At 43.6% G+C, this 12,200-nt stretch overlaps 1 protein-coding gene across 7 annotated transcripts in view; it reads left to right on the top strand.

Moving 5' to 3' along the window:
• Positions 1 to 12,200, top strand: part of NPRL3 (NPR3 like, GATOR1 complex subunit) — a 117,833-nt gene that overhangs the window by 49,052 nt on the left and 56,581 nt on the right. For all 7 annotated transcript variants that reach the window (XR_012641230.1, XM_074965618.1, XM_074965621.1 and 4 more), the window contains 2 exons: positions 2,725 to 2,831; positions 10,704 to 10,833. Coding sequence is in view for 6 of the 7 variants with exons in the window: in XM_074965618.1 (XP_074821719.1) it covers positions 2,725 to 2,831; positions 10,704 to 10,833 (237 nt within the window). In the remaining variant the exon portion in view is untranslated. The remainder of the gene's footprint in view (positions 1 to 2,724; positions 2,832 to 10,703; positions 10,834 to 12,200) is intronic.

The following is a 12,200-nucleotide window of genomic DNA, read 5'->3' as shown; positions in this document are numbered from 1 at the left end:
GGTGTTTCTCTGTCTGAGGGATTGGAGCAAATGCGGTTGTATCATAGAGCTTGGCTGTAGACAGTGGATCGTATGATGTGGTCTGGATGAAAGCTGGAGGCATGTAGGTAAGTATAGTGGTCTGTAGGGTATAGGGTGGTGTTTGTGGCCATCACTTATTAGCACTGTAGTGTCCAGGAAGTGGATCTCTTGTGTGGACAGGTCCAGGCTGAGGTGGGGGGGGGGGGGGATAGGAATTGTTGAAATCATGGTGGAATCCCCCAACTCAAACCTCTCCAGCATATCATCAAGGATCTACAACCTATCCTGAAGGACGATCCCTCACTCTCACAGATCTTGGGAGACAGGCCAGTCCTCGCTTACAGTCCCCCAACCTGAAGCAAATACTCACCAGCAACCACACAGCACACAACAGAAACACTAACCCAGGAACCTATCCTTGCAACAAACCCTGTTGCCAACTGTGTCCGCATATCTATTCAAGGGACACCATCATAGGACCTAATCACATCAGCCACACCATAAGAGGCTTGTTCACCTGCACATCTACCAATGTGATATATGCCTTCATGTGCCAATAGTGCCCCTCTGCCACGTACATTGGCCAGATCAGACAGTCTCTACGCAAAAGAATAAATGGACCCAAATCAGACATCAAGAATTATAACATTCAAAAACCAGTTGGAGAACACTTCAGCCTCCCTGGTCACTCAATTTCAGACCTAAAAGTCGCAATTCTCCAACAAAAAAACTTCAGAAACAGACTCCAACAAGAAACTGCAGAATTGGAATTAATTTGCAAACTGGACACCATTAAATTAGGCTTGAATAAAGACTGGCAGTGAATGGGTCATTACACAAAGTAAAAACTATTTCCCCGTGCTAATTTTTGTCCCCTACTGTTACTCACACCTTCTTGTCGCTGTTTGAAATGGGCCATCCTGATTATCACTACAGAAGTTTTTTTTTCTCCTGTTGATAATAGCCCACCTTAATTGATTGGTCTCATTACAGTTGGTATGGCAACACCCATTTTTTCATATTCTCTGTGTGTGTGTATGTGTATCTATCTATCTATATCTTCCTACTGTATTTTCCACTGCATGCATCCGAATAAGTGGGTTTTAGCTCACGAAAGCTTATGCCCAAATAAATTTGTTAGTCTCTAAGGTGCCACAAGTACTCATTGTTTTTTGGGGGTTTTTTTTGCTGATACAGATTAACACGGCTACCACTCTGAATACTGCTTCAGTAAACTATAGAATTATAGTGAAAGAAATCAATGCTAAGTACTCTTCTGCAAATGCAGGGAGAATGGCATGTGGAGTTAGACATGACTGTCAGGGAAGAAAAGAGAGAAACCAGTTATATTTAGTGACTGTTTTCTGAAACGTGCTCAACACCTCTCAGCTGCCAGTGGAAATAGTGGGAGCTCCTGGGTTCTGAGTGCCTGTGAAAACCTGACCCTAACTCTGCAGCTTTTTCTTAATGCTTGCTCTCTTTCAACCATGCGGTTTATTGGATGTATATTAATATATTGAAGGCTAATATTCAGAAATCTAATGGATGTTGCTTTCCTAAGTTTGGTTCTGGGTAAGTGATTCAGCTGGTATTTTGTATTTGCTAAAATGAGCAAAGAAAGAAAAGTGTATATCTGCTGTCTGAAGCTTTAGGATCTTCCTTATTCTTCAGGTCATTATTGCATTAGGCCAGGAGTTCTCAAACTTCACTGTACTGCGATCCCCTTCTGACAACAAAGAGACCGAAGCATGAGCCTGCCCTAGCTCTGCCGCCCGGGGGGTGATGGGGGGGGTTCCAAAGCCCAAGCCCCAGTGACCTGGGCAGGGGGGGCCAAAGCCGAAGCCCAAGGGCTTCAGCCCCAGGCAGGGGGCCTGTAACTTCAGCCCCGCTGCCCAGGGCGGAAGCCCATGAGCTTTGACTTGGCCCTGGCCCAGGATGGTGAGGCTTTGGCCCTGGGCCTCAGCAAGTCTAAGCCAGCCCTGGCGACCCCATTAAAATGAAAATCTTTGAAATCTTGATTCTGTTGCTTTAAAGCCCCTCATTAATTCTTAGAAAGATTTTTCAGTGGTATCTTATGGTGAGTGGTTACACACAGGGATGTATGGTTTAAAGAAAGAATGGATTACTGATGGTCACTTTCACAACAACTGCAAAGTTGCTGAGCTGATCAGTATTTCTATGCCACTTTGACTGCTTTTTAATTAATGCATTAATATGATGTGAGCCAATTATTCAGTTACATTTTATTTTTAATGTATATGAATGAAATATTAATCTAACAAGTCATGCATTAAATGTATTTTGAGGTGTGTGTGTGTGTGTGTGTGTGTGGAATGCATCCATAAACCATTGATGGGTGAAGCATAAAGGAAACTACTTGGTTGTAAAACCCTTTACTGGCACAGTCTGAAGAAATTCCTTTGAAGCAGGAAACATAAAATTTTCTTAGATATGTGAAGCCAAGCCCTGGAAATGCATCACTTCTGTTGAAGCTTTGTCAGACTCTTTTTGATGTGCCACATGTTACATCATTTTCTTCTAAGAAATTTTTGCCATTGAAGTGATGTGATGGCACAGTGCTAGCTTTCTTCAGATCAGACAGGGCTTTCCTCTCAGCATAAAGGGCTCTTTGCGGGGAGTTTGAATGTTGCTGTTTTGCTTTCCTAATTATGATCTTTTGGTCTTGTTTCTTTTTATATACAGGTTTTCCAGCTTGCTGCACATCTGGTTTACTGGGGAAAAGCAATTATTGTCTATCCACTGTGTGAAAACAACGTCTATATGCTGTCCCCCAATGCCAGTGTTTGTCTGTAAGTAGACAGACTGAGTGCCTGTAGTGGGACTGCTTTGAAAAATGCAGATGTGTTTTTCCTGGGCATTTATTTGGGCAGGGTGGTGATACTTTCTGTGCTATTGAAATTGTTGAGATGTACAAACAGTATAATTTGCCTGAATTTCATGAGCCCTTAAGGGCTGTTCAGTGCAGGGATGAACACAGGAATTGGGCAGCTCTTCTGTGGCAGTGACAGGTGTGCTTGCCTTCACTTGCACACTTATAGAGTGGGTAGCAAATTTCAGGAGCTCAGTACAGTGTTGTCATCATGAAATTGCTCTGTGAACATAGACCATTTTAAACCTTTCAATACTCTTGGCTGCTGAATATGTCCAAGAAGAGGGACTCTTGCATGGAGCCTGAGGGAGTATCTGTCTTAATCAATTCCCTTCCATTGCAGGGGCTTCAGGCATAGGTGTACCTTATGTGATGGGCTTGGTCACAGAGGCCCCCTTCAGGCTGTCGCCTGACGTGCTGGAATTACCTCTGAGCCCGTTTTCCACTGCCAGCTTGGGACTCCAGAACCCTGCCTTGTTGAGCCAGACCTGCTAGTCTGCTGCAACGCAGACCCAGGTCTGGTCCACGCCCCCAAGGCTTCAGACTTTAACCAAAAACTGCTCAACAAGTCACTTATCTCCAACACCCAGTTCCCAATGGGATCCAAACCCCAAATCTGTTTTACTCTGTATAAAGCTTACACAGGGCAAACTCATAAATTGTCTGCACTCCTGTAACATTGATAAAGAGATATGCACAGCTGTTTGCCCCTCTCTCCTCCCCTCCGGTATTAATCACTTACTTTGGGTTAATTAATAAACAAAAGTGATTTTATTAAGTATAAAAAGTAGGATTTAAGTGGTTTCGAGTAATAACAGACAGAATAAAGTAAATTACCAAGCAAAATAAAACAAAACATGCAAGTCTAAGCCTAATACATTAAGAAACTGATACAGGTAATAGCTCACCCTCACAGATGTTCCAATAACCTTCTTTCACAGAGCAGACTCCTTCTTAGTCTGGGCCCAATCCTTTCCCCTGGTACAGTTCTTGTTAGTTCCAGCTCAGGTGGTAACTAGGGGATTTCTCATGACTGGCATCCCCCTTTGTTATGTTCCACCCCCTTTTTATAGGTTTGGTACAAGGCGGGAATCTTTTGTGTCTCTGGGTCTCCACCCCTCCTTGTAAATGGAAAAGCACCAGGTTTAAGATGGATTCCAGTATCATGTGACATTGTTACATGTCCTGTGAGACCTCATTCTTCATTACCCATGTCAGGTACACAGGAAGGCTTGCAGGTAAACAGAGCCATTCACAACCAATTATCCTAGTTAGTGGGAGCCATCAAGATTCCAAGCCACCAATAGTGGCCCACACTTTGCATAATTACAATAGGTCTTCGGAAGAAGACAAATACTTCATATTTTGAGTTTCAGAAACAAGAATGATACATTTATACAAATGGGATGAACACACTCAGTAGATTATAAACTTTGTAATGATACCTTACAAGAGACCTTTTGCATAAAGCATATTCCAGTTACATTATATTTACACTCATAAGCATATTTCCATAAACATATGGAGTGCAACGTCATACCTTGGTCTTTCCTATTCTCTGCATGTAGCACATAATTGTTTAGTCTCCTGTGGGCTGTAATACTTTGGTCTAATTTCACTTGATGGGTTTGGCGTGCGCCGTGCAGGTGTTGGGTGGTGTTGATGGCCTGTGATATACAAGAAGTCAGACTAGATAATCTGGTGGTCTCTTCTGGCCTTAAACTCTGATTCTAAGCAATATGGAAATACTCAAAGCAAGACAAACATCTCAGTAAGTTCTGTGTGGTAGCTGCTTTTGATAGGCATGTGATAGGCTGTGTGCCTGGCATGTGATGTTTCAGTAACAGGTAACTCAAAAGCATAAACAGCAGCAACATGGTGGGGTCCATTACAGTCACTATTTTCATGGTCATTAATCCTAGTGCTAACTGTGGCTTCTAATCAAGACTGGGGCTTGGATAAATATGAGCTGCATATAAAGCTCAGCCTGTGCCAGACAGAGATGGTAGTGAGGTGGGGGAAGGATGTTGAGGGTGTGTTGGGTAACTCCTGCTCCACTGTTGAAAAGTTGTCCACCTTTTCCCCACTGAACTTGCAGCTGGGATGCTTTCAAATTCTAGATTAGTTCTGGAACTTCAGGTGGTATTGAGCCCATGAGCACCTTTATGCACTGGTGGCTGTCACATCTGCTTTGGATTACTGTAATGTGTAATAAGAACAGGAGGACTTGTGGCACCTTAGAGACTAACATATTTATTTGAGCATAAGTTTTTGTGAGCTACAGCCCACTTCATCGGATGCTCACGAAAGCTTATGCTCAAATAAATTTGTTAGTCTCTTAAGGTGCCACAAGTCCTCCTTTTCTTTTTGCGAATACAGACTAACACGGCTGCCACTCTGAAACGTGTAATGTGTAATGTACATGTATAATCTACACACAAACTACTTTGAAGTGACAGGTACCATTGGTATTGGCTTTTGGACTAGTAAATTTAGTCCGTGGAAACCTATTACACCTGTTCTTCAATAGTTGTTCTGGTTTCCTATTCTTTTCTGAGTACAATTCAAGGTTCTGACATTGATTCACAACCTGGCCTAGTTGCTGGTTCTCTGGCAGATTCTCCTCGCCCTGGGATCTGCCGCAGCAGTTGAGTTGTAGCTGTGTTGGTCCCAGGATATTAGAAAGACAAGGTGGGTGAGGTAATATCTTTTATTGGACCAACTTCTGTTGGTGAGAGAGACAAGATTTTGAACTATATAGAGCTCTTCCTCAAGCCTGGGAAAGGGACTCAGTGTCATAGCTAATTACAAGTTCAGCAGATAATTTAGCATAATTAGTTAGCACATATTCTAAGGGACCATTCAAGGTGAAGTGGCCTGTTAACATCCCTGTAGTCGTAGGATAAAAAGTGGGGTTAGTGGGTTACACATTGTAATAATCCATAAATCCAGTGTCTTTATTAAGACCATGATTTTTAGTGTATAGCAAAGTTGTGATTTTAAGCTCCCAGGCTCATCTTTTGAAAATGGTGAACAGGTTTTCTTTGAGGATGAGGACTGATAGGTCAGACATAGAGTGATCACTTTGTGAAAATTGTTCACCCACAGGCGATGTGGTGTTTTTCTCTTTTACAGTTTTCCTGCATTAGTTCATTCAAGAGCATAGTGATTGTATGGTTTCACCCACATAGTTGTTGTTGGGGTATTTAGTGCCCTGGATGAGGTACACCACATGTTGTGATTAGCATCCCATGGATCTTGAAAGGGGTGTGTGTGTGTGGAGGGGGGTGGGAGGTGTATTGATCATCGTAGTGGAGGACATATGTCTGCAGATTTTGCATCTGTTGTTCTGGCAGGATCTGGTGCCACTTTGAGGTAGTGTGGCCTGGTCTGTGGGAAGCTTGCTTTTGATGGTGCTCTTGAAGAGTTTGGGGGGTTGTTTGAAGCCAGAAGAAGGGATTAAGGAAAGATTTCTTCAGGATAGGGTCCCCATCAAGTATGTGTTTTACCTGTTTGATGATCTCTCGTATGGGTTCCAGTGTGGGGTGGTAGGTGACAATTAGGGGTATAAGGTCAGATGGAGTTCTATTTCTGTGTTGAAGCTGGTTCTCTCTGGGTATTTGGGCGGCCTGTTCCATGAATACATTTACTTCTTTGGTGGAGTGTCCTTGTTTGGTGAAGGTAGCTTTGCATGTTTTAAAATATACATCCCGGATTTTCTCTTCAGAGTATATTCTGTGGTATCTGAATGCCTGGCTGTAGATAACAGATTTCTTAGTGTGTTTGGGGTGGTTACTGGATCTGTGAATTTAAGTGTGGTGATCTGTGGGTTTCTTATATATAGTTGTCTGTGGTGTTCCATTGCTGAAGTTGATTATGGTGTCCAGGAAGTTGATGCTAGTGAGGGAGTGTTGCAGAGAGAGTTTAATGGATGGGTGGTAATTTATTGAAGTTGTGGTGAAAATCTGTGAGGGAGTTTAAGTTGTCTGTCCAGAGGCTGAAAATGTCATAGATATATCTCGGGTATATCACTGGTTTTGTGGTACAAAGTTTGTCCAGAAATTCTTCAAGGTGGCCCAGGAAGAGGTTGGCATAGTGGGGAGCCATCCTAATACCCAGGACTGTTCCCATGGTTTGCACAAAGTGTTTATTGTTGAACGTAAAATTGTTCTGGGTGAGAATGAAATGGATGAGTTTGGAGATTTGTGTTTGGGGTGGATATCGGAGGGTTGCCCATTGTCTTGTAAATATTTGAGGCAGGCAGCTATGCTCTCATTGTGAGGAATGTTGTTGTATGGGGAAGTGACATCCATGGTGGCAAAGATGGTGTTCTGAGGGAAGTTGTTAATGTTGTGGAGTTTGTGGAAGAAGTTGGTTGCGTCCTGAGGAAGCTGGCCCTTTGTGTGGTGAGTGGCTTCAGGATGATTTTTGAGAGTCCCATATTCTTTCATTGAGAGTGCTGTGGCCAGATATGTTGGATCTGTCTGGGTTCCCTTTAATAAAGACACTGGATTAATGACTTATTACAACAATCTGTAACCAACTAACCCTCCTTTTTGTCCTATGACTACAGAGGTGTTAATGGGCCACTTCACCTTGAATGGTCCCTTAGGTTAGCATAAATAGCACATAATCTCTATCTGTTCAACCTTGTATTTAGCTGTGACACTCAGAATACCTTTCCCAGACCTGTAGAACAGCTCTATGTAGCTTGAAAGCTTGTCTCTCCCACCAACAAAAGTTGGTCCAATAAAAGTTATTCCCTCACCCACCTTGTCACAGCAGTTGAGTTCATTTGGGGCTATGGAGCTAGCAATCCCTAAACTTATTTGTGATAGTCCTGGTCTCTGGGAGTTCTCAGCTGGGGGCTCTTGACTCTGGAATTACCACCTCCATCTGCTTTGCAGTGTCAGACTTTATCAGGCACGACGCAAGGCCCATCTTTTCTGCCAAGCATAGAAGTAAATGGGGGGCTGTTTGTGGGGACAATCCTTTGTTCGACCTCTGGAAAACTGTATGTTTCTAATTGTGTAAGTTGTGAGCCTGTGTCCTGAGCAATGTGGAAGAACAGATTTAAGTCAAGCCTAGGGAGGAGCCTAAAATTTACCTCAGCCAGCTAAGTCAAGGTAAAAGGTGTTGACCTGTGTTTAGGCAATAGATGTAGTCTGTTAGCTGACCCCAACCTGATCTTGACCTCTTAGCACATGTAAGGGTTTGTCTAGATTAGGCAAACAGTAGAAGTTTGTGCTGAAGCAGAGTGTGATTTGTCTATACTATGTGGTAATGTGCACTTATGGGGAGGCGGGGTCTAAAGTGCACTAATGTGTTGCACATAAATTGGTCTGTGTAGGGTATCTTTAGTGCACACCAACAGGGTCTAGTGTTCTTTAACATAGTGCTGTTTGAAACAGAATTACATTAGAGCGCAGTGGGGAACCTTTAGAGTATGCCTACACTTGGAGTTCGGGTTGTGATTCCTACCTCGAGGAGATGTACTCGTGCTAGATCTTATCGAGCTAGCATGCTAAAAATAGTAGTGTAGCCAGGGTACAGCAGCTAGCAGTAGGAGGGGCTAGCTCCCCTCCAGGACAAACCCACACAGATTCCATGGGTATGTACTTGGGCAGCTAGCTCAAGCCACTGCCCTTGCTACTGTGACTGAACTATTAACTCACATCCCCAGCTCTAAGTGTAGCCCAACCTTAAGTGTGCACCAGCAGGGTCTAAATGGACTAATTCATGTGCAGCACGCCACTGTGCTTTAGAAAACCCACCCCCAGAAGTGCGCATTACACTGTGTAGACAAACCCTTAGAAGATGATTTGTCCTTCCAAAGGAGCTAGGGATAGTGAGATGAAGATATTGCATCTGTTTGATATCTTTTAAAAAAAAAATCTGTAATAATGGGCCATGGGAAAATAGATCCAATTAATAAGAGTCTGTGATAAAAATAAAAAAATTGCTGTAGCAAAAGCTAATACCATGGTGAATGTGTTCATTCACAGCCTGGGGAGGAGGTGACCAGCCCTCTGTGGAGAAAGAAGTGGGTCAGGACTATTTAGAAAAGCTGGATGAGCACAAGTCCATGGGGCCGGATGCACTGCATCCGAGGGTGCTAAAGGAGTTGGCGGATGTGATTGCAGAGTCATTGGCCATTATTGCTGAAAACTCATGGCAACCGGGGGAGGTCCCAGATGACTGGAAAAAGGCTAATGTAGTGCCCATCTTGGAAAAAGGGAAGGAGGAGGATCCGGGGAACTACAGGCCAGTCAGCCTCGCCTCAGTCCCTGGAAAAATCATGGAGCAGGTCCTCAAGGAATCAATTCTGAAGCACTTAGAGGAGAGGAAAGTGATAAGGAACAGTCAGCGTGGATTCATCAAGGGCAAGTCATGTCTGACTAACCTAATTGCCTTCTATGACGAGATAACTGGCTCTGTGATGAGGGAAAGCAGTGGACGTATTATTCCTTGACTTTAGCAAAGCTTTTGATATGGTCTCCCACAGTATTCTTGCCAGCAAGCTAAAGTAGTATGGGCTGGATAAATGGACTATAAGGTGGATAGAAAGCTGGCTAGATCGTCTGGCTCAACAGGTAGTGATCAATGGCTCCATGTCTAGTTGGCAACCGGTATCAAGCGGAGTGCCCCATGGGTAGGTCCTGTGGCCGATTTTGTTCAATGTCTTTATTAATGATCTGGAGGATGGCGCGGATTGAACCCTCAGCAAATTTGCAGATGACACTAAACTGGGAGGAGTGGTAGATATGCTGGAGGGTATGGATAGGATACAGAGGGACCTAGACAAATTGGAGAATTGGGCCAAAAGAAATCTGATGAGGTTCAACAAGGACAAGTGTAGAGTCCTGCACTTAGGACGGGAGAATCCCATGCACTGCTACAGACTAGGGACAGAGTGGCTAGGCAGCAGTTCTGCAGAAAAGGACCTAGGGGTTACAGTGGACGAGAAGCTGGATATGAGTCAACAGTGTGCCCTTGTTGCCAAGAAGACTAACAGCATTTTGGGCTGTACAAGTAGGAGCATTGCCAGTAGATTGAGGGACGTGATCATTCCCCTCTATTTGGCATTGGTGAGGCCTCATCTGGAGTACTGTATCCAGTTTTGGGCCCCACACTACAAGAAGGACATGGAAAAATTGGAAAGAGTCCAGTGGAGGGCAACAAAAATGATTAGGGGGCTGGAGCATATGATTTACGAGGAGAGGCTGAGGGAACTGGGATTATTTAGTCTGCAGAAGAGAAGAATGAGGGGGGATTTGATAGCTGCTTTCAAGTACCTGAAAGGGGGTTCCAAAGAGGATGGATCTAAGACTGTTCTCAGTGGTACCAGGTGACAGAACAAGGAGTTGCAGTGGGGGCGGTTTAGGTTGGATACTAAGAAAAACTTTTTCACTAGGAGGGTGGTGAAGCACTGGAATGGGTTATTTAGGGAGGTGGTGGAATCTACTTCCTTAAAGGTTTTTAAGGTCAGGCTTGACAAAGCCCTGGCTGGGATGATTTAGTTGGGGATTGGTCCTGCTTTGAGCAGGGGGTTGGACTAGATGACCTCCTGAGGTCCCTTCCAACCCTGATATTCTATGATGATTATTTTCTCAATCAGGATACTAGATATCATAAACTATAATGGGATTCTTTATTATTTACCTAGAACATAAAGAACATTTTTGTTGTGAATTGGCACGTCTTGTGCAATGAATGAGTATTAGTAAGTTTATTTAAATTCTGTTTAGACAACAGTGCAAGACTAATTTCTTCTTGTACCTCTTTTCCATAGTTACTCCCCTTTGGCAGATGAATTTTCCTGTCAGTTTCCTGGCCATGATTTGCCATCTGTGCTTTCCAAGTTCTCTTTGCCAGTTTCCTTATCAGAGTTCAAGAATCCGCTAGCTCCACCAGTACAGGAGGTAAGTTACGGAGGACCATGTGAAAGCTCATGATTGACAGACACCAGACCCCTCATGACTGACCTGTTTAATGTGAGCATGGGGATGAGAATGTCCAACGAGGAGCTTTCAGAGCTCTTGTGGATTCAAAAATCTTTCAATTACTGGGCTTCCTAGCCACCCATTCAAATTACTTTACATCCACATGATAAAAATTCTTAGGCAGGTCTAGCTGGAACCATTTGAGGGTCTGTGCTGAAAAGCATGTTGCTTAATGAAATTGCTGAGCGTACTTCTTTGCATCTTATAAAATACCGTGAGTAAGATAAAAAGGGAAAAATTGAAAATCAAAATTGGATTGAAAAAAAAAAAGTCCTAGTTCAAACAGGTATTATTTAGGGGAAGGTCTATGGGCCTGTGTTATACAGGAGGTTAGACTAATCAGAGGTTCTCAAACTTCATTGCACCACAGCCCCCTTCTGACAACAAAAATTGCTACATGACCTCAGGAGCGGGGACCGAAGCCTGAGCCTGCCCAAGCTCCACTGCTGTGGGCGGGGTCAAAGCCTAACCCTGAGGGCTTCAGCCCCAGGTGGGGAGCTTTGGCTTTGGCCCTGGGTGGTGGGGCTCGGGCTTCGGCCTGGGGTGGTGGGGCTTGGGCTTTGGCCCCTGGTCCCAGCAAGTCTAACACCGGCCCTGGAGACCCCATTAAAACAGGGAACCACTGGGTCACTAGCTGATCATAGTGATTCCTTCTGGCTTTGGAATCTGTGAAAAATTCTATTTGCTCTATAGAAAATTGTCCCGATCCCCATGAATCTTTCATCTATAATATATACATAGAATGTACCTTCCTCAGAAACACAAAGATAAACAGCTATTTTTATATATTCCAGCTGCTTTAGGCTTGCAATATGGATTTAAAAGCAAGCTGTACTATGTATTTACTTAGGGGCTTCTGTGTGATGCTGAAGGAGTTTAAAGACTAATCCAAGAAGTGGACTTCAGCATGTAGTCAACAAAAGTGCATGTGTTACAATATTATAGTATCAAGGTTTTCAGATTTGTGTTTTACTGTTTGTTCAAGAAATAGTGATTAAGGCTTGGGGAATTTCCTGACGATTAGTGAAAGGCTGGGAAGAGCGAATGGCCTCAGACCACCAGCCCTATGAAAATGCCTTAGGCTGAAGTAATTGTTGCTATTATAAACTGAACTTGGGCAAAAACTTTTTCTAACTGGGTTCTTTTTGCATTTGCACTCATCCCCCTACTTTTGTGATTGTGTCTACACTAGAGACTTTACAGCGGCACAGAGCTTTCCCGTTGACATAAATAAATCACTCTCAACGAGTGGCGGTAGCTATGTCGTCAAGAGAAGCTCTTTCACC

The sequence above is a fragment of the Natator depressus genome, chromosome 10 (genome assembly GCF_965152275.1).
Source record: "Natator depressus isolate rNatDep1 chromosome 10, rNatDep2.hap1, whole genome shotgun sequence".
Classification (NCBI taxonomy): Eukaryota; Metazoa; Chordata; order Testudines; family Cheloniidae; genus Natator; species Natator depressus.
The sequence above is the reverse complement of the archived record's forward strand: the minus strand, read 5'-3'. Positions and strand labels throughout refer to the sequence as shown.